The sequence below is a fragment of the Lepus europaeus genome, chromosome 4 (genome assembly GCF_033115175.1).
Source record: "Lepus europaeus isolate LE1 chromosome 4, mLepTim1.pri, whole genome shotgun sequence".
Lineage (NCBI taxonomy): Eukaryota > Metazoa > Chordata > Mammalia > Lagomorpha > Leporidae > Lepus > Lepus europaeus.
In genome coordinates this window covers 140475377-140499865 of record NC_084830.1, presented here as the reverse complement: position 1 = coordinate 140499865, position 24489 = coordinate 140475377, and the positions used below count along the sequence as shown (strand labels likewise).

Below are 24489 nucleotides of genomic sequence, written 5' to 3'. Positions count from 1 at the left end.
ACTTGAAAACTATGGCTCTCCCCTCATTTCCCGCCTCAGCGGCAGGGAGGAAGGCGCCGGCCGGATTGACCAGGGAACAACGCCGCGGGCGAGTGCGCCTACGAGGTGCGCGCGCCGAGTAGGGGGCGGGGCCGGGCGCGCGCCGAACCGAGCCCGGCGCGGGTGGGGGCGAGCTCTCTCGCGAGAGTGGGTTTGTTCTTGGGCTGCAGCCGCCACCACCACCTCTTGCCAGCGCCGTTGCTGCGGGGAATTGTGGGAGCCTCTGCGTCCCGCTCGCTGGGAGAGAGGTAGCTCTCCTTTTCCCTCTCCCTTTCCCTGAGGTAGGCGTGAAGCGGGTAAGAGTCGGGGTGGGGTGGCCGGGGGCTGTCCGCGTCCGCCGGGAGGGGGCAGCGACGGCGAGAGGGGCCGCGGGGAGCCGGCGGCGCGCCTTTCTTGCTCGCTCCCGCTCGCCTGCTCTGCCTCCCTCCGCGCTGCGTATGTGAGCCGCCTGATCGGCGGCCGCCATGTTAGGAGCGCAGTGGCGGCGCAGGCAGTCTCCTCGGGCGGCGGAGGTGAGCGGTCCCGGAGGGAGGCACCGAGTCAGTCAGGGGCCCGGGGTGCGGCCGGAGAGTCGAGGGGTGCCGAGAGCCGCTCGTCTGCCGAGCTTCCCGCGTCCCAGGCTCGCTGTGGGCGGGGGCGGGACGACGAGCCCGTTACACGCGGGCCGTGTCGCTGAGGGGGAGGGAGGAGCGCTCGAAGCCTGAGGGACCGACTGCCCACTGGGGGCCTGGCGTTTGGGGACAGGAGTCAGGATAGGGAAGTCTTGGGTAGTGCCGGCCCCAAGGAACGCGCGTGCCTTCTCACTTCGGGAAATGTGCCCCAAAATGGAGGATTCCGCAGGCTGGGAGAAGCTTAGCTGTAGCTGTTTGTGTAACGTTTCTTTGCTGGTGTCGCGGCCCTCACGCCCTCCACTCCCATCGCTTCGTGGCGCCCCCTCGCCGCCCCGTTCCCCGCCCACACGCGCGCGCTATTTTGGCCGGACATCTGGAGCAATTCCTCCCCACCCCCCATCGCGTAAAAATGGCCGAAAAATGAAACGTTAACGCTTGTTTTCCGTATTGCGTCGGGGATTAAGCTTTTTGCGGTACACAGCGAGGCAGGAGATTTGGTCTTAAGTCGGTCACCTTACTTTCTTTTTATCAAAATAATGTATTAGTCCAGGTTCCTCTAGAGAGGATCCTGTGATGTGGGACCTTCCGGTTTCCAGACAAAGGGTTTGGAGTCCCACGGCGTTGTCGAGGCATCGTTGTTCTTTTCACAGCCAGCGCTGTGCTGTGTTCTGTGCTCCACATTGACCGTGGATGAATATTCCCTAGGTGTTTATCCCGCGCTGTGGCCCTGTTCTGTGGAATATTCCTATTGGATCAGTTACAGTTACTCAGCCAGGCCTTTCTAGAACGGTTGTACTGGTTCTGAAATTTCTGGTCTTTCTAGCGCGTTGGAATAACCTCGGAGTCGTTGATTTCGCAGATGGTCATGAGATTTTCTATTGCGTTGTGTTAAAGCTTGGTTTAAGAATAGTTGGCAAAATACGTTTTTCTCCCGGGGAAAGTAACACAGTTGAGTATGCGGGCAAAGATTATACTTCAGGCTATTTTCGTTAATGTTAAGAGGAAAATGTACCTTTTAAAAACTATTTTAGTAATGGCTCATTGATTTACATTTTGCACATTGCTAATGTTTTTGAAATCAAGAAGGGCTGGGGAGGTTGATTTTTGGTTGTGAAAACGCTCTGAATGCCTTTTACTCTTGGGTGGAATGTTTTCGCAAACTCCAAATTAAACACCACCTTGAAGTACTATATGAAGATTATTCTGGTTGGTTATGTAAGATTTGAAAAAATTTAACCAGATGTTTGTGTTGAAGTTCTTAAAATTTACATTAACTCCTTGGCAGTTAACATTATAGCTCAGCTTTTGCTTTCATTTTATGTTTAGATATATCCCTTTTTTGCCTGTGTCCAGCGTTTATGTAGCATTTGAACTAATTTGAAAGGATTAAACCACTCCATATCTGAGCATCTATGTTGAAGGGAGTCTGTCTGCTAATTCTCCTAGGGAAATGTAAATGTGAAGTAATAGCACAAGTCATTTAATTACAATACTCAACAGTTTAACTGAAAAACCTGTTATGTTCAAATCCCTAATTGTGTAGAAGGGAAGTTTGAGCCCAGAGAAATGGTGGCTGTGTAGTGGTTATACAATTGACATGCTGCCAGTGTTGATTCCAACCTTGATTCAGACTCCATGGTATAAGCCTTCATAAATAGGTTTAAAATGGAAAGAATATTCTTAGAGGATAAAGATTTGTGCCTAAATGTTAATACTTGTTATTAAATGTGATAAAAATCTGAAGATTCAGCTTTTGGGAATCTGCTAATTTTATTCTAAGAGAAATTGCTACTTAATGTTTTAGGAGAATAATAATGGGAAAATGATTATGGTATACGGTATTGACTGGAAGGGAAAATATAATAAAACTAAGATGCTGTCAAATTTGATTGTCTTGACTTTTAAAGGAATGTGTAAGGTAAAAATAGAGATGCACCAAGAACTTTTACTTTTAGATGTCAGTGTTATGGATTATTTGTATTTCCTTCCTGATGTATTACAGAAGAAATTACATTTACTATTCTAATTTTTTAAAAATGGCAGAACTACTTAAAATCAGAATCTCATGCTTATTTTTTAGAATTGCATATATTTTTAAAAGGAATTGGAATAGAGGTGGACCAGTTTATTGAGGTTTAGAGAGCAGAATATACAGGAATGACAAAAATAGCACTTGAGTAAGATATTCAAGAATTGGATAATGGTTTGTTAGATGGTTCTTAGCACAACTTTTAGTATTTTGTTATTTTTTTGTTTTCATAATCCACCTTGAGTTAAAATTACTGTGAAACTATCGTGCCCTTCTGCCCACAGGTTCTTTTTTCTTTTCTTTTCTTTTTTTTTTTTTTTTTTTTTTTTGACAGGCAGAGTGGATAGTGAGAGACAGAGAGAGAGACAGAGAGAAAGGTCTTCCTTTTTGCGGTTGGTTCACCCTCTGATGGCCGCTGCGGCCAGTGCATCGTGCTGCTCCGAAGCCAGGAGCCAGGTGCTTCTCCTGGTCTCCCATGGGGTGCAGGGCCCAAGCACTTGGGCCATCCTCCACTGCCCTCCCAGGCCACAGCAGAGAGCTGGCCTGGAAATGGGGCAACCGGGACAGAATGGCGCCCTGACCGGGACTAGAACCCGGTGTGCCGGCGCCACAAGGCGGAGGATTAGCCTGTTAAGCCACGGCGCCGGCCCTCTTTTTTATTTTTTTAAAAAATTTATTTATTTATTAGAAAAGCAGAGTTAGAGAGAGCTAGAGGCTGAAAGGGAAAGAGAAAGAATCTTCCATCCACTGGTTCACTACCCAAATGGCCGCAACGACCAGAGCTGAGAGCTGGGCAATCTGAAGCCAGGAGCTTCTTCCAGGTCTCCCATGCAGGTGCAGGGACCCAGGCACCTAGGCCATCTTCTGCTTTCCCAGGCCATGGCAGAGAGCTGAATCAAATGTGGAGCAGCTAGTACTTGAACGGTGCCCACATGGGATGCCGGCACTACATGAGACAGTTTTACCCGCCATGCCACAGACCACCTCCCCCACCCACAGGTTCTAAAAGTGAATGACTAATGACATTTGGGATGGACAATTCAAGCAAGATTCATTGAGTGGGTGGAGGGGTTGCAGGATGGAGTGTAGTGTAGTAAAGTGCTATAATTTTTAAATTTATATATTTGAAAGTTAATGTTAAACAGAGGAGAGACAGAGAAGAGAGGTCATCCATCCACTGATTCACTCCCCAATTGGCCACAATGGCTAGAGCTGTGCTGATGTGAGGCCAGGAGCTTCTTCTGGGTCTCCCACGCACATAGTTGCAAGGACCCAAGGACTTGGGCCATCATCTTCTAGTGCTTTCCCAGGCCATAGCAGAGAGCTGGATTGGAAGTGGAGCAGCCAGGACTTGAACCAGCGCTCGTGTGGGATGCTGGCACTGCAGGTGGTGGCTTTACCCACTATGCCACAGCGCCAGCCCTTATCGTTTTTAACTATAGTGAGCCTTTCTCATTAAATGACTAGAATCACCAACTTTAAATTCTTGATTACAAACCTTTACCTGTGGCAAAGGTCACTGGATAACTGAAAGAAGAGATAACCGTATGACTGGAGAAACTTAGATAAATAGCCTTAAAGGATTTTTACATGTGATTTCAAAATTTGGGTACAACTTTAGTTTTTTGCTTAGTCACTGCTGTTAGTAAGATGGCTTGCTATCTCTACTGACTTGGATATTTATACTGGCAGGGCTGTGTGGATGGATTGCTCAGTGTCTTTGATGCAATGTGGCTGTGGTACCATTATCCAGTTCTCTATGTAGATAGAATTCAAGGCTCTTTGAAAATAAATGCAGTTTACATGTTACATGAAGTAGTAATGGGAACTTAACATTTAAGACATTTTTTTAAGCTATTCCAAAATTTAAAAGGTAGTTGGTATAAAACAGTTGTCTTTGTTTTCTGAAAATAAAAAATGCTGTATTTGGCCTTTTCATTGATATAGTATCTCAGTGACCTGTGGTTATTCCTCTTATTCTTAGGCAGAAGAGGTTAATAGGAGAATGGGGTGTTCATTGAGAGGTGGGAGAAGTAGTGCTTACCAGCGAGTGTAGAGAAAACATAAAACTGCCTGTTGTAGGTGTCCTGGGCTGGCAGTAAATGCAGCAAATATAGAATATAATTAATACTGTGGTCCAAATAGCCTCTTTGATTTCCAGGATTATCTGTTGCTTTCAATTTATAGACAAATAATTTTTAAAAATTTTCAAGATGGTTTCTGAGCTTATTTTTCTCCTTTATGGGGATTATTAAGATATTAAACACCTTCTTTTGATATAGTGAGTCACAGAATAGGAATCTGAGCCATATGTAGGAACTTAAAGTCAAATTATTTGGGCAGCTAACTCATGAAGTAGTTGGGAAGAATGATAACATCAAAGAAATACAAGCATTTGTGCATAAAATATTTCTGAGAAGATGTTATCTAGACGACTTTTTAAATTTATTACTTGAAAGGCAAAGCAACAAGAAAAGGTGGGGGGAGAAGTTCCATTTGTTGGTTCACTCCCCAAACGGCCGCAACAGCCAGGGCTATGTCAGAGCCTGAACTGGCTGATCTACCACGTGAGTAGCAGGGTCCCAATTAAGCCATCTCATGCTGCCTTCTCATCTGTGTTAGCAAGAAGCTGGATCAGAAACAGGTTAACTAGGACTTGAACTAGCACTTCGATAAATTCTGTTTTCCTGTGAGGAGAAAAGATCTCCCATTTGCTGCCTGAGTTCATGCAACAGCTAGGGCTGGGGTAGGCCAAAACTAGGAACCTGGAACTCATTCTTGGTCTCCTAAGTGCGTGGCAGGGACTTGAGCCATCATCTGTGGCCTCACCAGGGTGTACATTAGCATTAATCAGGACCAGAGCTGGGGCCCAAACCCAGGCATTCAGGATGAGTGGAGTATGGATGTCTCAAGCAGGGTCTTATCTGTTGCGCCATATACCCACTCCAGCAAATGATTGTGGGTTTTTTGTTTAAGATTTATTAATTTGAAAGTGGAGAATTAGGGGGAGGGAGAGAAATCTTCCATCTGCTGGCTCACACCCCAGATGGCCAGAATGGCCAGAGCTGAACCAAGCTGAAACCAGGAGCTTCTTCCAGGTCTCCCATCTGATGGCAGGGGCCCAAACACTTAGTACATCTTCAGCTGCTTTTCCCAGGCCATTAGCAAGGAATTAGATCAGAAGTGGAGCAGCTGGGACACAAACTGGCACCCATAAGGGATTCTGGCATTGCAGGTGGTGTTTTTACTCACTAAACCACAGTGCTGGCCCATAGCAGACTGGTTTTAATACTTGGATCTGTATGTGTAGTATTCTGTAATAGCACCACAGAGAAGTAAAATTTGTGCTTAAGCACTCGGAGACAAATGCAAGATTTTAAAGATTCATTTGCTGGTGCCAGCACTGTGGTGTAGCAGGTGAAGCCGCTGCCTGCAGTGCCAGCATCCCACATGGGCACTGGTTCGAGTCCTGGCTGTTCCACTTCCGATACAACTCTCTGCTTTGGCCTGGGAAAGCACTAGAAGATGATGGCCCAAGTCCTTGGGTCCTTGCAACTACGTGCGTGGGAGACCCAGAAGTTGTTCCTGGCTTCAGATCAGCGCAGCTCTAGCCATTGTGGCCAATTGGGGAGTGAACCAGCAGATGGAAGACTTCTGTCTCTCTATCTGCCTCTCCTCCTCTCTCTGTGTAACTTTCAAATAAATAAATAAAATCTTTAAAAAGGATTTATTTCTCTATTTGAAAGGCAGAGTTAGAGATCTTCCATCTGCTGGTTCACTCCCCAAGTGGCCGCAAAAGCCAGGGCTGTGCCAGGCCAAAGTTGGGAGTCAGGAGCCTCTTAGGGGTCTCCTATGTGGATGCAGAGGCCCAAGAACTTAGGTAATCTTCTGATGCTTTCCCAGGCACATACTCAGGGAACTGAAATCAGAAGTGGAGCAGCAAGAACCCTTATTGGTGCCTACTCCCCAGCACCAGCCCTTGTTTGTTTATTTCAAAGACAGTTAAGAGAAAAGGAGAAACAAATCTTCCATCTGCTGTTACATTCCTCCAAGTAGCTACTTTGGTCAGGCTAAAGCCAGGATCTTCATCCAGGTCTAGGTTTCCCACTTGGTTGCAGGGGCCCAAACACTTGTGCCATCTTCCACTGCTATCCCAGGCACAGTATCAGAAGTGGAGCAGCCTGCACTTGAACCGGTGCTGACATGGGATGTTGGTGTTGCAAGTGGCTTAACCCGCTGCTTTACCTTGTTGACCCCAGAGATAGCTTTGATGTCAATCATCTGCGGAATAGATAAGTGTATATATAATGGTATCACAGTGAAAAGGTAGGCTTAAGTCCTGTATATGTGTGGTTGAGTTGGTTTTTGAAAACAAATACTGTCAATTCCTGAAAAATTTATTAATGAAACTTTTCAAAGGTGTACAGTCAATTGTAAAACTTAAAAGCAAGGGACTGTAGAGGGTGTACATTGACAATTAGCTGCTAAGTTTTTGAGGTCTTTGCAAGTTTTCTGTTTCTTATAATTGTGTGCTTGCATACATTGTTCGATGTATGATACAGTGCATGATTAAGGAGGATGCCCTGGACCTTAAGGAAGTTACTTAGTGTTATTTGAAGGAGAGAAGGGCACATTTCAGCTAATTTTATTTACACAAATGCTATATATGGAATAACCAGTAGATCTTTCTATGATACGTTAGGTTGTGACGGGAAAGAGAAGTAGGATGGAAGCAATATATGAAAAGCAGTGAAAACTGTAATGCAGACTTCATGTGCTAAGTGGTAGGTTCTTGAACAGGATGGTGAACTGTGGGTATAGAAGCAAGGAAGCCAGCTGAAAAGTAGGACTAAGGATTTCCATCCAGTATGCATTTAAAGACAGGTTGCAGTGGACAATGAAAGAGGAAGATTTTTTATTGACTGGAATCCACTTCTTTAATTGTCAAAATTACTACCAGTCTTTAAATCTGAATTTTTATTTTTTTTTATTTTTTTTAAGATTTTATTTATTTGAAAGACATAGTTACAGAGAGAGAGTTCCATTTACTGGTTCACTCCCCAAAGGCTACAACAGCCAGGGCTGGGCCAGGCCAAAGCCAGGAGCTTCATCCCGGTCTCCCAGAGAAGTGACATGGGTCTAAGCGCTTGGGCCATCCTCTGCTGCTTACCCAGGTGCATTAGCAAGGAGCTGGATCAGAAGTGGAGCAGCTGGGACCTGTGCCCATATGGGATGCTGGCTCTGTAGATGGCGGCTTAATCTGCTATGCTACAGCACCAGCACCTAACACTGTTTCCTAAAGCTGATTTCTTGGTGAAATTTGACAAAGCTCAAGTTTAAATTCTAACTATGAATAGAAGTGGTTGGACATTAAAGTTGGTAAGTTACACAGGGAGTACAGTACAAATGAAGTCTGTAAACTCTACTCATGTGTCCTTGGGTCAGTATTTTTAACCTTTGGAGTTTTCTGACCTAAAACAAAAAGTTTATTTCTCAAGTCTTGCATCACATTATATAAGGTGATTACCACAGCACTTACTGTATGCCAGACACTGTTCTAAGTGTTTTATGTGGACTAACATTGAATCTTTATAGCTTTATGAAATTGATATTATTTTTATTTCTGTTTTAACATATGAGAGGGAAAATGCAGATGTTAAGTAATTTGTTCAAAGTCACACAGCTATTCTGTAGTAGAACCAGGATTTACATGAAGGTAGTTCAGCTCCAGAAATCCAGTTATGTGAAATCAGAATTGTACAAATGCTTGTGGAAATGAAAACTAGACCTGCGCCGCGGCTCAATAAGCTAATCCTCTGCCTACGGTGCTGGCACCCCGTGTTCTAGTCCCGGTCGGGGCGCCGGATTCTGTACTGGTTGCTCCTCTTCCACTCCAGCTCTCTGCTGTGGCCTGGGAAGGCAGTGGAGGATGGCCCAGGTGCTTGGGCCCTGCACCCACATGGGAGACCAGGAGAAGCACCTGGCTCCTGGCTTCAGATCAGCGCGGTGCGCCGGCTACAGCGGCCATTGGGGGGATGAACCAACGGAAAAAGGAAGACCTTTCTCTATGTCTCACTCTCTCTCACTGTCCACTCTGCCTGTTTAAAAAAAAAAAAAAAAAGGAAATGAAAAGGAAACCATTATTTTATTAGAGAAAAGTAAAGCCAGATTTTTTCAGATCATTGTGTAGGAAAAGTTTTTAAATTTAAGAAATTAAATATTATTCCACGTTTAAATAGGAATTCCTTGTACTGATTAACATGAAGTTTTCTATCTTCTCAGCAGCTGAAGGCACTGTGCAACACTCTTGTCTATCCTTAGACTAAGGATCAAGAAGTGGAATAGAAGTTGAATCCAGGTCTGTTAGATTTAAGAGTAGTATTAAAGCACTTCAAACAAATTAATAATTGTTTTTCAGTCTTTGTGGTACTACTTATACTGCTTTATACAAAACTGAAATTAATCAAGTTTTGATGTTCTTTATATCCTGTGGGGTTTACTACTTAAGTTATTTCCTAGATTGTTAAACTCGAAGATATATGTCATACTGAGATGAGATAGCACCCAAGAACACAGTATAAAATTCTAAAGTGACTCAAACTCTTAAAAAAAAATCGAGCATTCTTCAGATAATACATTTAAGAAGTAAACCCTTAAATAATTGTTAAAGACCTTGAGAAAACATTTAGTGATGTCAGCTGAATAGCATTAAAATATATCTAATAAGTCATTTAAAATAAGTTAAATAAGAGTTAAAGAACAGTTAACTCTACAGTGTAGTTCAGTTGAAAAGGGTAAGGTGTTTGGTTTAAAAGTCCTGATCACTAGAATCACTATTTTTGTGATTGATGACAAAAGTGAAGCAGCTACCTTTCCAAATAATACTGCTTTGATAGTCAGCTCTCTCCCTGTCATCTATTATGATGACATGGTTAGTGCCTTTTTACTTTATTGATGGTTGCTACTCTAAACATTTGCTATATTTTCATATGACTAAGTTAACTTGCAAAATGTTTGACCTTAATAGAACATTTAGAAAATAGGAAAATTTTATAATTCATAGGGGGGAGAAAATGCTAGAAGACAATATAGTCTTACTGTTTATAGAAGTTTTTATATAAGATTTTAGAAGGCTAAAATGTCAACAAGAAGAGGTGTTTTCCTGATTACCTCATTCTGTGATTAAATTATTTAAAATTAGTCGTTTTTAAGAAGTGATTCTTTTACACAGTTGTTAATATAGCTAAAAGTTCAAATGGCAGTAGTGAGTACCTTTAAAAACAGCATTTTTATTTTAGATTTAGAAACCAAAGTTCTCAATTTTCTGTAAAGAACTAAAGTTGGCTTGTTCTCTTACTATTCCTGCTGACTATATTAGCCCTTTGAAAGACTAAGAAGACTAGTAAGTATTTTACATAGGAAATCTAAATCTGGAGTAACCATTTGCTTCTATTCTCCATCAGCTTCCAGGATAGGTCAGATTTTCACCGTTTTCTGAAATATTCCACTTTGCAGTTGGAAAGGAAAATCCAATAAAGAACATACTCATGGAGTGAGGGTAGAATATTGACTGAAGTGTTTTTTAACCATTCTTGGGATAATATTGTTCCAATGATGAATGTGAAGCTTACATTTTTAAGTCAGTTTAAAATTTTATCATGAAATAGATTTAAGTTATAAGCTAATTATTTGGAATTGTCAGTAGAGACAAGTTTTGTTAGAAATTTGATTATTGGGTTAAGTAAATGACAGTTAAGAAGTGAAATTATGGATAATGTTGTTAATGTTTCCTGGTTTGAGGTAGATTCTCTTTTTGGAAATAAAAGGTTTTACACTGATTAGAATCCATTATGTAGTGATCTTAAATGGGTAAATTGAGTTCTGACATAACCTAAGCAGTATCAGTTTCACTGTCTTACTAACTTTACTCGTAGGCAGCAGGTCCTCTGTGAATGAGCCCTTAAAAATGGTTTATACATCTTATGGCTAACGTTGTCCCAAAGATACTAAAGGAATTGTTTCCATAAATGCTTTCTAAACAGTGCTGTCATGTCTGGTTTCTTTCATTTTCTTTCTTCTAATAGAAATATTTTTAAGAGTTTGGTTTGCTTGCTTTAATAAAAAATCTGACTTTCATTAATATTACTCTAATGTCCTTGTATAACACTATTTTCAGAGTATCATAAAAATTTTAATATTATTGTTCTCATGGAATTACGTTGTGTTGAGATTTACATTGTTCTACACCTTTTAGAGTTTTTCTGACATCCATTTTATGTTTTGTCTTAAGGTCATCATCTTTTGCCTTTTCTTAACTTTTCCTTTTGCAGATCCACTGTTTTCAGACAAGGTATCAAAAAATTGAGATTTCTGACAACCAAGTTTCGTTAAAATATGGTTATTTAAAATTTTTGAACATAATGCATTTTGATTTTATGAGGTAGAGAGTAATTTGAAAAGACTGTCTTCACTAAATTAAAAGAATTGGCTGCAAGCATCAAGGTCAGAACTGCAATTATCAATAACCTTGATACTTAAAATTTTCGATTCTGAAAACCCCTCTAAAGGCTTTGAATTATTTTAAAAAATAAGCACATGAAAATTTAGAGGGTCATATCAGTGTTAGTATTTGTACCACTGTTCTATATAACATTTATAAGACAAAACACTTTCATCCAATGAAGTCCATTTAACTCTTTTGTTCAGTGATCTTAAAGCTTAAGTAGTTGGCTAGTGGATCTCATGTAGAATTAGTTTCTTTTGGTGTCTTCTCTCAAATTCATCTTTCTTGGTTGTGCAAAAACATCTTCTGTAACTCTCCAGCCACCTCTAGTAGCATTTCTATGTCTTTTTAACATCTGGTTTTTTTTTGTTTTGTTTTTTAAATCTAGTCTAAATCTTTCTTGCCTGTAACTTTTTTCCTCTGCCACTGTATCCGTCCAACGTATCCTTGCTTTAATCTGTAGTTGGTAGGATTGGTCCCACAGTAGACTGGTAACTTGAATATTGCTGTTTTTTAGTTTAATAAAAGTTTAACATAGGTGTATGAATGATCAGATATATAAAACTTAACTAAGCAACCCCACAATAGAATTCTGTAGCATACAACTTCAGCTTTGCCTCTGTTTGTGGTTGTAATTATAAAATTGTTTTACCTAGGACATTTGTTATGTACGTGTTTTAACTAAATGTTTGGTGGGAATCCTATGCAAGTGTTCTGTAAAACTCTTACGTAAGTTTGTGGGGTGCAGTGACAACGATTTAAGAAAGAAAATGAAAATAATGTCATCCAGATACATCTTGAGGGATTGAAATTAGATATAAATTTTTTTAGGTGATTGCTAATCTTAAGAAAAGCTTACAGGAGTCTGTTTAAAAATCTCAATTTTACTTGAACCTGTTTTGGCTTTGGCTTTTAGAGGTTCTTTAGCCCTGAGTGTTAAATGAATACTGATGGATGCTGACGGGAGATTTCCCTTCTTTAAATCACCTATATTTCCTGTACCTGGGGTTTTTGGGTTTTTTTTTGTTTTTTTGTTTTTTTTTTTTTTTTTTTCTTAGATGGTCTACTATTTCTGTACTGACCAGAGTTAGTGGTCCTTAACCTCATAAAATTAGATTTGAAATAAGCACTGCCTAATATAGGATGGTGGTCAGTCAAAAAGGCAGTTAGTTATTACATTAGCAGAAATCCTTAAAACTATAGGTAATGACTTGTTTTTCTTACTCACATCTGTCTTCGCCTCAAATTGGTTTTGCTGCATGAAGGTCTCAACTATTATGTTTGGTCTTAGATCTTACACTAGGTACTTTACACCTAAGCTTCATTTACTTGTGATTTTACTTGGTTCTTTCTGATAGTGGTAAAAGATCTTATTTTCCAAAGCTGATTCATCTTTTGACTTGCTGTCGTTGATTTTTTGTTTTTGTTTTTAGTCTTCTCCTGGAACTTAAGCATCATACCATAGGGTGTATTTTTATTCTTCTAAAAGAAGAAACCCATCTTGAGTTTTTACTGAAGTTTTGATGTACTCAGACATCTAACCCTTCAATTTAAATGTTTTTAAACTCAGTATGAAATTCCCTTTAGTAGTTAAACTTCAGTGTGAAAGATTACTTTTTAAGTATCTATATGCAGGCTCTGCATACATCTGAAATCTGTTTAAGATATGTAATAAATTCCTAGTAAGTTTGAGATCTTAATTGTTTTTTTAATCAACATGATGCATAAGTTTTTTTTTTTTCTTAAACGGCATCCACTTAAAGGGATTTATGACTAAAATTGCTTATTTTTCTACAGAGTTGTCTGCTGGTTCTCAGCTTGAAGAAGATTCTACAGTCCTTATTGATCCTTTTTCTTGGCGTTACCATTTTTTGAAGCAAAGTTAACCTAGCTTTCTAGCTTGAGCTTTCTTTTTGGCCGTCTTTAAAAAATATTTTTTAATCTATAAAGTAGACAAGAGATAGTTCTACAATGTCCAAGTCATTCCAGCAGTCATCTCTCGGTAGGGACTCACAGGGTCATGGGCGTGACCTGTCTGCAGCAGGAATAGGCCTTCTTGCTGCTGCTACCCAGTCTTTAAGTATGCCAGCATCTCTTGGAAGGATGAACCAGGGTACTGCACGCCTTGCTAGTTTAATGAATCTTGGAATGAGTTCTTCATTGAATCAACAAGGAGCTCATAGTGCACTGTCTTCTGCTAGTACTTCTTCCCATAATTTGCAGTCTATATTTAACATTGGAAGTAGAGGTCCACTCCCTTTGTCTTCTCAACACCGTGGAGATGCAGACCAGGCCAGTAACATTTTGGCCAGCTTTGGTCTGTCTGCTAGAGATTTAGATGAACTGAGTCGTTATCCAGAGGACAAGATAACTCCTGAGAATTTGCCCCAGATCCTTCTACAGCTTAAAAGGAGGAGAACTGAAGAAGGCCCTACATTGAGTTATGGTAGAGATGGCAGATCTGCTACACGGGAACCACCATACAGAGTACCTAGGGATGATTGGGAAGAAAAAAGGCACTTTAGAAGAGATAGTTTTGATGATCGTGGTCCTAGTCTCAACCCAGTGCTTGATTATGACCATGGAAGTCGTTCTCAAGAATCTGGTTATTATGACAGAATGGATTATGAAGATGACAGATTAAGAGATGGAGAAAGGTGTAGGGATGATTCTTTTTTTGGTGAGACCTCGCATAACTATCATAAATTTGACAGTGAGTATGAGAGAATGGGACGTGGTCCTGGTCCCTTACAAGAGAGATCTCTCTTTGAGAAAAAGAGGGGCGCTCCTCCAAGTAGCAATATTGAAGACTTCCATGGACTCTTACCGAAGGGTTATCCCCATCTGTGCTCTATATGTGATTTGCCAGTTCATTCTAATAAGGTGAGTTGATGCAACAGATACTTCTAATTTCTTTTACATTGTAGTGCCAATTCTGTATTTGCCTATATCTTTTACTCTAATTCTGTAGTCTGATGACACTGAGTGATCAAGAATTTTTATACTTTTGAGAACACTTTATTTGGAAGTAACTGTTTTTGAGCATTTTAAACCAGGGCTTTACATTAATACAATCTGCCTAGATTACTTCTGGCCACAAAGCTGTCATCACTGGGATTATCTTGCTGGTTTTTGGCATCAATATGTTCTTCTTAATCATATATTTAAGCAGGTTTATTTATTTTTTTGTCTGCTACTTGTTGAATCGTTTTAAATATTTTTTTGCAGTCAATGTGCTCTGCCATCCAGGATGCTAGATTTCAGCTCTCCATCTGTCTTGGTTGCTGATTTGTATGTAGTAAAGATGTATTCTTGAACAATTCTCTTTTTTTCTTTATCTGTGGCTACAGGGAAAAGTTAATGTAGAGCCCTGGTGTTTGTTTCAGTATGTTTCATATTTTAGATTAGTTCATTCTTCCTTTTTTAATTTCCCTTTAACACAAACTCTCATACTGTGACTGAAATTTTTCATCATTTTTTTTCTCCTTTTCCACAACTTCCTTAAACATACTTCAAAACTCACTTTTTATTATCCCATATTGCATCCTATCCCTTCAGAAACTTGAACAAATCAACTACTACAGTATCCTGCTCTGTGTTCGTCATAAGCAAATTCTTTTCTGACTTAGGTTTAGACTTCTGATATAGTCATTTAAAAAAAAAAAAAATCTAGTTCTCCTTTCCTTTAATTATCACATCTACCAAGATGGGAACTTTTTCAAAATGCCCTTTAAAATACATTGTCCTTTCTCTTTCAACTTATTCAGTGTTACTCATTCTCACTTTTTTTTTTGCAAATATATAGTGCAGTTGACTTTAAGTCAACATTAGACCCCATTAGCTTGATCTATAAACTGTGAACATCCATTTTTCCTGATGTGCTGTATTAGTTATTCTACTTAACTAGAACAAGTTGCTGCCATTAAATTGATGGTTACTGTTACAGGGTTTTTCTTTACAGTAACATCTGAAAGGATCATTTTCTTTTCATATCTATTCCTTTGAAATGCATTTTTAGTGAGTATTGATTTTTTTAGTAGACTAAATTACTACAGGTTACGTTTTTAAGATTCCACTAAAGAGGGTTATCAGTCACTACTTTTCCTGTTTGGACCTCAGCATTTTTTCCTTTTAGCCTTTAAATTATACCAAAATTGATTAACATGCTAAATTTAGTTACTTATTTTCATTTGCGAAGTAGAACCCCATACTCATAGAGTCAGCAAATTTTATTTGGTAAGTGTTTTTGGTGTTACCTTTTTGCATATTTCTTGGCTATGCTTAATATGGCATGAAATTTATTTTAGTTTTTGTTCAGTACCAATTTCAAGTTTTAGGTCTGGTATGAACTAATATAATGAAAACATTCATTAAATTTCAGTGACTCCAGTTTCTCTTATTTCTTGCCTGTTTATAAAGAAATAACAGAAGTGGCAGTATGAACAGTGTTCTTGGAATCTAAATTCCAAGAAAAATACTTAACATGACTAAAGTTTGTTACTGAAGTCATCATAAAAAGAACACAGAAAGGAACCAGGAGGAGATTTATCAGAGAAGGGTTGTTTTTAATGTATGATTTTTATTTTCTTTCCAAATTTTGCTGCCCTCTAGTTTCTCAAGAAGGCTAATAAGTTAATGTAAATTAACCAAAGCATTTTAAAATATTTGATGGGATAAGATTCTAGAGTAACATGCCTTACCCTAGTTTAAGAGATGCTTTTAGCTGGTAAAAATATCAGTTCCTAGCTAGTTTTGGAAGTATGTCAAAATACTGAGTACATTTAAGAACTATTTAAGAGGCCTTTGTACGTTGGCCCAATTGTAAGAAGTTTAAATAAATGGGTTCTCTTAATTTTAGTTGCCTTGATATACCTGATGTTTGTCTGTATCTGCATTATTGAAAAGTAATCATTTTAGCATTAAACCCCTCTCATTTTATAACTAATATAGAAATTACTTCAGACAAAATTCTTGTGTTGAAGTAGATAATGAAAATTTTTTGAACATTTAATCCTGCTCTCTGGTACTGCTGCATAACTTGGAAAATCTGTTCTTTTCACTTAGTGGTAATGTTAAGTAGGCTACATGATCAGAAGTTCCTCTTACTATGAAATTAGATGAAAAACACGATCTAATTTGTCATCATGAAATGCCTTTTAATTTTGATATTTTTAGGTGACTTGGTATTGCTTTTATCTCTCTCTTGGTCATGTTGGAATGTCACATTACTTTTCTACACAATCTCAAACTTCCCTCAAGTTCCTTCTACTTAAAAGAAAATTGCCCACTACAGCCCTTTTGCTGTCTTGTCACTTGAGTTCATATTTTTCCTTTTAGAGTTTCTAGAAGCCCTTAAATTATTCTTTATTCTACCGTTCTGGAAGTATTTCCCAAATTATTCTCTGTTTATGTAACATCTCAAAGACATCAAGGTGAATGTAGTTTTCCTACAGAAACTTCTGAATTCAAAAGAGAGTCCTTATTCTTTATCAGTTTCATGTAATAAGTTGCCTCAGTGTAAAAATCCCAGGATAATGGGTTTTGTTTTTAATCTTTGTTATTCCTCACCTTAAACCAAACCAAACAGTAAGAGATCAGGTATGGTGGTACATATTAGTAATGGTCGGTTTGGGAGGTACATAACTGATTTCCTCATCTTGGCCTTCTTTCCAGCACTTGGAAAGACCAGCCACACTTTTACTCTAAGTTTGAACCTTTAAAGAACATGGGGGATTGGAAACAGTTCTATTTAGCTACATACCCTTTCAAGCTCCTGTGAATTAGGAGCATCCCTAATAGTTAATATGTATTCCTGACCTAAAATATTACTTCTTAAGGCTACTTTTAATAAAATCTGAAAAATTTTAGTTCAGAAACTTTCTAAGTCATTGTGTTTAATTCCTCTTTTAGATTTTGTGAACTTAACCCATGGTGACTCTTGCTTATGGCTGTTTTTAAAATGGCCTCCAACAAGTCAAATATGGTTGCTTTACAAATAGAAACTGTGTGTGTTTCCAAATATCTAATTTTAGAGCCAGCCGGGGAGATCTGTTTGAATTCCTTTTAGCCATTACTTTTAGAAGTTAGCCATTACTTTTAGAAGATAATCTTATCTTTGAGATACATGGGAATAGTAGTTGAAAGCTCCCCAATTGTAAGGAAGTACCATTTTGTTTGGCTGTATTCCATATAGTTGTGTGTGTGTTTTTTTGTTTTTTTTTTTTTTCCCCCACAGAGCTTTAGTTAATTTTAATAGGGCATAGGAGTATATGGAGACTGCAGTAATACAAATTATTTTTGAAAAATCAAGATAGTATTTATAAAATACCATTCTGAAGATTTTCCGAAAGGTTTATCTTATAATTTGGTATCCTATTGTAGTTTAGTTGTGAGACCAACCCTCTCCCCTTAAAAAAATACAGTGCCTGACCTTTTTTTAAATATATATATTTATTTATTTAAGAGACAGAATACTCATCCAATGGTTCACTCTCAAATGTTTACAACAGCCAGAGAGGGGCCAAGCCAAATCCACAAACTGGGAACTCAGACTGCATCTCCCACATGAATAACTGAAACCCAGAGCTACTTGAGACATCACTGCTGCCTACATTAGCAGGAAGCTGGAACCAGGAGCAAGAGCTGGGAATCTAGCCCCAGACACTCTGCTATGGGATACAGGCATCCCAAGTGGCATCTTAACTGGTCAGATGCTTACCTTGCCCGATCGTATTTTATATCCCAATAATTATAATAGTATTACAGGTAGTATAGGTATACTGGCTCAGTTTTTGAAAAATCAGTAGTGATTGTAAAGCAGAAATTGTTGGTGTTTTTTTCCCTTGAACACTTTCCATGTGCCTGACAATATTCTGAGAAGCAGTTTGCCTTTATTAACTTACTTGATTTTCTACAACAATTCTCTGAGAATATTGTCACAGTGAACATAGAATCTTTACAAACCAAAGATTCATATGTAGTATTTGCAATTTGAGGATGGAACCTAGACATTCTGGTAGCAGAGCTTGTTTTCCCTAACTCCTTTTTCTTATATTGGCTATATTTGAAAATTTGTTCCTAAAGAAAGGAAAATATTTAAGTGAATTAAGAAAATCCCTTCAGACTAAAACTACAAGGAAGCAAATATTGATAGAATGCAGTATTTTCCTCCTTAACATTTGGAAACAGACATTCCTTAGTGTTTGCTTCTCTATATTGGGAAAATATAATAGAGACTTAAGTTTTTGATAAATGAGTAGCATTTTTTAGACAAACCATTCCTGTTAACATTCATTTTTTCTTTTTAAAGGTTTTGTTTATTGATTTATTTGAAAGATACAGTTACAGAAAGAGGAGGGGGAGAGAGAGAGAGAGATCTGTCTTCCATCTGCTGGTTCACTTCATAAATGACTGCAACGGCCAAGGCTGAGCTAAGTCGAAGCCAGGAGCTTCAACCAGGTCTCCCTCATGGATGGCAGAGTCCCAAACACTTAGCCACTTTGTGCTGCTTTCCCAGGCACATTAGCAGGGAGCTGAATTGAAAGTGGAGCAGCCATAACAGGAACTAGTGCACGGTTTCGGCATGCTGACCTCAGAGGCAGTGGCTTTACCTGCTGTGCCTCAGTGCTCCTGGGCAACCCCCTTCCCCTCCCAATGCCCCAATATATTAGCATTTTTTGGTAATCCTAATATTTTTTACTACATATTTAGTAAGTAGTATACTTGGAACACTCCTCAAAGGATGGATGAAGGATTTTAATTTTATCTGATTACTCACATGGATAGCATACATTTTCTAGGAAAGCAGTATAAACATTTTTATGATTTAGAGTGATACAAATACACAGTGAATGCTTCAGTTTGGTCAACCACAGAAATTAACATGCCTGGCTGAACTCAAGGTCAGTTACTGCTCTTGACCTTTATTAACTCTGTCATCTTTTCCCTGTTAGGCTTCTAATTATGTTGACCAAATTAACCAGTTTTTCCAAGAATGTGCATAGCGTATTTGAGGGCAGGATCAAGCTTCAAGAACTCAGATATGGTCTTAAATTAAATCAGTTTGATTTGATGAATGAGCAAGTGTATGTATATCCTATGATAGTGCACAGACAGTAACGTCCTATAGTTTGAATGGTTCACATGAAAATATTTTAGCTTTATTTTTGTTAATTCTACTAATTTACTTTGCTGCAGGAGTGGAGTCAACATATCAATGGAGCAAGTCACAGTCGTCGATGCCAGCTTCTTCTTGAAATGTAGGAGTTTGAAATACCTTTAAAGCATCCTTGTCGTGAATCAGAAACAGCCATTTGGTTTTTGGGATTTCATCATTGACTTGTAATATCCACAGTGCTATTGTCACATAGTTGATAATGTCTAGGCAATACAAATTACAATTGTTTAGATCTGGAATCCTACATTGAGTCTTAGATGCAGTGATAGTGATGCTTTGCTGTTTAATATTATTCTAAGAGTCATATTGGCCCTTTTGATACGAACTGAAATTTTTTTAATAGACTTAAGGCATTTGGAAAGAATCATTGATGGTGCTCTTAATAGTTAATATGTGGTATAAAAATGTAGAAGATTGGTGGGTGGTCATTCATAGTTACTAATTAGTTATCAAGCGAAAATCCTTTATGATCTGTGTTGGGTTTGTTTTATTTGTTTTTGCTTTTGAGATAACTGGTTCTAAGTTAGACTGCTACAATGTAATGGAATTCCTAAAGAAACAGCCTGTTTAAGTAGCACATGAAGTCCATTGTCATTAGAATTGTAGTTTTCACATATGTTTAGCTCTCTTGGGGCTTTTCCTGTCTTTCTAGTGCCACATTCCAACTCTGCTCTTGGTATTTAATATAGGAGAAGAAAAACCTGTAGTCTGATCTTGTTTCTCTATGTAATCTACATTTCTAATTCCTTGTACAGCATTTTTCTTCCTTGTCATTTAACAAATATAGGGAAAATTTTCATTTCAACCTACATTTACAAACAATGTAGAATAAGTTCATTCTCATTCATTTGAATTATTTTGAAGTTCTGCAATTTTTCTTTTGAAATACCTATATTACATATTTTAAAACTGATATGTCTAACACCTAGACTCTCAGATAACTTTACTAATAAATGCTCTCTATTTTAGAGGTCAAACAAGGCTACTTTGTGAAAGGGAAAGTTTTATTTTAAAGTTAATTTTCTGGTCTTTTTAAAGCTATCCAGAATGGAATCCTGACAATGATACAGGACACACAATGTAAGTTGAAAAAATTTTAAGCTTTTGTTTGTAAAGGAGATCAATGTAAGGAGTTTGTTTAGCTTTCAACATTTCATAAACAAGTATTTCCAGAGTTTTCTTTTCTGATTGTGATTGTGAGCATTGATAAAAAATCATAGTGAAAGAATTTTTAGAAAATTCTGTTGTTTTTATTTTAACTGTTGTTACAGGACTCTTCACCCCCCCACACCCACCCCAGTTACTTCACATACAAATTCTCTCAAATGTTGAACTGCTCATAGTCATACAAGGGGTGTTTTAACAGTGAACCTTAATTATTTCTTTATATTTATATTATATCTGTTCATATTACCAGGGGTGATCCATTCATGTTGCAGCAGTCTACAAATCCAGCACCAGGAATTCTGGGACCTCCACCTCCCTCATTTCATCTTGGGGGACCAGCAGTTGGCCCAAGAGGAAATCTGGGTGATTATGTGAAATTCATATTACCTCTCCTTTAATAGTTTTACCATGAAAATTAAATGTAGTGACTAGGCATAAGAAGGCTTACTCAAATATTACTTAAAATTCACTGCATGAAAAGACAAAGTAATCATATATAATTGTAATATCCTCTCATTTGTCTTTGAAATTTGTCTTTTTTCAACTTAAAAGAATTATTAACAACAAGTGTTGTTTCTTAAAAGCTTAAGCATACTTTTTCCTCCGTAAAGGTGCTGGAAATGGGAATCTGCAAGGACCAAGACACATGCAGAAAGGCAGAGTGGTCAGTATACAGAAATTGCTTTTACTGCATTTACTGTTTTGGGAGTGTGATATAAAAAATAACTGCATCTGTGTCATGCTACCTATTATAGAAAGACTGGTATAGTTTGCATGGCATTGATAATAGTGAAAACTTCAAGTTGTGCCAGCTTGAGCCAAGAGGCTGGGACTCAGGATGGTGTGATGATATGGGTTGCTGATGTCATAACTTATGATTTTTACCCACTATGCTACAATGCTGACCCATATATAATTTTTTTTAGGGCTCTCTAAACTTGATTGAGCATCCTAGGAACCTTGATATCTAGTATGTACCAGTATTCAGTATAAAAATGACAGGCTAGTGTTTTGCACAGTAGGTGGTACTTGACAACTGCATCCTGTATTTGGAGTACCTAGGTTCAAGTTCTCACTCTGCTTCTGATCTAACTTCTGTAAGCATTAGGACAGTGACCTAGCAAATAAAAGATACCTTTCCTTCCTTGTTCTGCCTTTTAAATAAATAAAACTTTTGCCAATATCTTTTCAAAGTTTGAGATAATATAACCTAACCATTTGGTGGTAGTTAGAATTTACCCAAATGACATTCACATTGCCTCTGTAGTATTTTAAATTCTCTAGAATGTTCAGCTTTATTTTCATTACTTTTCTAGTTAATTATAGGTTATATAAATTCTGATGTGTAAGCTGTTTTAAACTGTTTTTAAAGACATTTTTACTTACATGGTATTTTCCTGATATAGGAAACAAGCCGAGTTGTTCACATCATGGATTTTCAACGAGGGAAAAACTTGAGATACCAACTGCTACAGCTGGTGGAACCATTTGGAGTCATTTCAAATCATCTGATTCTAAATAAAATTAATGAGGTATGAATGAAAATAAACATATTTATTCATACCCCTAATATATTTCCTAAAGGAACTAAATGATGTTCAATAACAAAAGGAACCCAATGTAATTTTTAAATAATCTATTTTGCATATAATAGAGGTAAACTTCAAATATGTCTATTCTAGTATTAATAGATTATTGTGAATTTATAAATTATCCTTAAGTAGTAGTAGTCATTATTATTAAACTACTATTAGGGCTGTGAAAGGAAAATTCTTTGTACAGCTGTTTCAGACCTGTATCAAAAAGGTGCCAGCGACAAATGAGTTTACTCTTGTGAATAGCAAATTGACAAAATTGTTTTTTCTCAGTTCTTCAAAATGTTTTCTTTTTGGTGATTAGATAGACTGTCTGGAAACATTTTGAGCATTTTGTTTTTAGAAATAAATATATTTTTTGGGTACAATTTCAGGCATTTATTGAAATGGCAACCACAGAAGATGCTCAGGCTGCAGTGGATTATTATACAACCACACCAGCATTAGTATTTGGCAAGCCAGTTAGAGTTCATTTGTCCCAGAAGTATAAAAGAATAAAGGTAATATATGACTATCCTTTTAGTTTGTGTATAACCACACGGTTTAATACTTGTTTCACAATATATTATTAGCTCTGGCTATGTGGAATTGTTGCTAAGAATTAGGATATTCTTAAATTATTTAATAATGATTATAGCATGCCTGTCAGCATTGACTTGCCCTTTTCTCTTTCTCATCCCCCCCCCCTTTCATTTATTGAAGAAACCTGAGGGAAAGCCAGATCAGAAATTTGACCAAAAGCAAGAGCTTGGACGTGTGATACATCTCAGCAATTTGCCCCATTCTGGCTATTCTGATAGTGCTGTGCTCAAGCTTGCTGAACCTTATGGGAAAATAAAGAATTACATACTGATGAGGATGAAAAGTCAGGTAATATACACGCACATCATATATGTACACATATAAATGGAGGATTTGAAAAAGTTGTTTTGGTTTTTTGTTTGTTTGTTTGTTTTGACAGGCAGAGTGGACAGTGAGAGAGAGAGACAGAGAGAAAGGTCTTCCTTTGCCGTTGGTTCACCCTCCAATGGCCACTGCGGCCGGCGCACCGCGCTGAACCGAAGGCAGGAGCCAGGTGCTTCTCCTGGTCTCCCATGGGGTGCAGGGCCCAAGCACTTGGGCCATCCTCCACTGCACTCCCGGGCCACAGCAGAGAGCTGGCCTGGAAGAGGGGCAACTGGGACAGAATCTGGCGCCCCGACCTGGACTAGAACCTGGTGTGCCGGCGCTGTTAGGTGGAGAATTAGCCTATTGAGCCACGGCACTGGCCCTGAAAAAGATTTTTAAAAAATGCTCTAAGGTACCAATATAGCTTCATATTTAGTAATGAAAGTAGTTATCATCATCATCATGTATTTAACTTAGCTATATGGTGATGAACTATTCATGGTAAACAGTGAATGAATACTGAAAAGTATGACCTAGAAAGTAAATATATATATATATATATGTGTGTGTGTGTGTGTGTGTGTATATATATATATAAAAGTACATACAAAAGTCAAATTAAAAGTTGTGGGTTTATTTTGGTGCACTATTTTAATGTTTGTTTATTTTTAAAGATTTATTTATTTGAAAGAAAACAGAGAAAGGAGAGGCAGAGAGAGAAGTCTTCCATCTGCTGGTTTATTCCCCAATTGGCTTCAAGGGCCAGAGCTGTGCTGTTCCAAAGCCAGGAGCCAGAAGCTTTCTCCAGGTCTCCCACGCGGGTGCAGGGGCTCAAGGACTTGGACTATCTTCTACTGCTTTCCCATGCCATAGCAGAGAGCTGGATCAGAAGTAGAGCAGCCAAGACTCGAACCAGTGCCCATATGGGATGCCAGCACCACAGGTGGCGGCTTTACCTGCTACGCCACAACGTCAGCCCTTCTGCTATTTTCTTTTTTTTTTTTTTCTTTAAGATTTATTTATGTATTTGAAAGAGTTACACATAGAGAGAAGGCGAGGAAGAGAGAGAGGTCTTCCATCCAGTGGTTCACTCCCCAGATGGCCATAACGGCTGGAACAGCGCTGATCCGAAGCCAGGAGCCAAGAGCCTCCTCCAGGTCTCCCACACAGGTGCAGAGGCCCAGGGACTTGGGCCATCTTCTACTGCTTTCCCAGGCCATAGCAGAGAGCTGGATCAGAAGTAGAGCAGCCAGGATTTGAACCAGTGCACATATGGAATGCCGGCATTGCTAGGCGGCAGTGTTACCTACTATCTACATCACACCTCTGGCCCCTTAATATTTACTTACTTAATGTACTCCTAAGGCAGAGAAAGGGATTTTTCATCCACTAACCCATATACCAAATGCCCCACTGCTGCCAAGGCTGGGCCTCCCACATGGGTGACATTAACCCAAGTACTAAGGCCAAGAAAATAGAAC

At 38.6% G+C, this 24489-nt stretch overlaps 1 protein-coding gene across 5 annotated transcripts in view; it reads left to right on the top strand.

The window, feature by feature from the left end:
- The first annotated feature begins 229 nt into the window (after nucleotides 1-229).
- MATR3 (matrin 3) overlaps nucleotides 230-24489 on the top strand; it is a 35356-nt gene continuing 11096 nt past the window's right edge. Inside the window, exons 1-10 of one of the 5 annotated variants that reach the window (XM_062189057.1) lie at nucleotides 259-320; nucleotides 8962-9037; nucleotides 12980-14065; nucleotides 19379-19440; nucleotides 20397-20438; nucleotides 20776-20888; nucleotides 21137-21189; nucleotides 21932-22057; nucleotides 22495-22620; nucleotides 22823-22990. In XM_062189057.1, the coding sequence (XP_062045041.1) occupies nucleotides 13154-14065; nucleotides 19379-19440; nucleotides 20397-20438; nucleotides 20776-20888; nucleotides 21137-21189; nucleotides 21932-22057; nucleotides 22495-22620; nucleotides 22823-22990 (1602 nt within the window). In that variant the 5' untranslated portion in view covers nucleotides 259-320; nucleotides 8962-9037; nucleotides 12980-13153. Of the gene's footprint in view, nucleotides 336-487; nucleotides 552-8961; nucleotides 9038-12979; nucleotides 14066-19378; nucleotides 19441-20396; nucleotides 20439-20775; nucleotides 20889-21136; nucleotides 21190-21931; nucleotides 22058-22494; nucleotides 22621-22822; nucleotides 22991-24489 lie in introns of those variants that run through there. The other 4 variants (XM_062189058.1, XM_062189059.1, XM_062189060.1 and 1 more) reach the window with 4 other exon arrangements.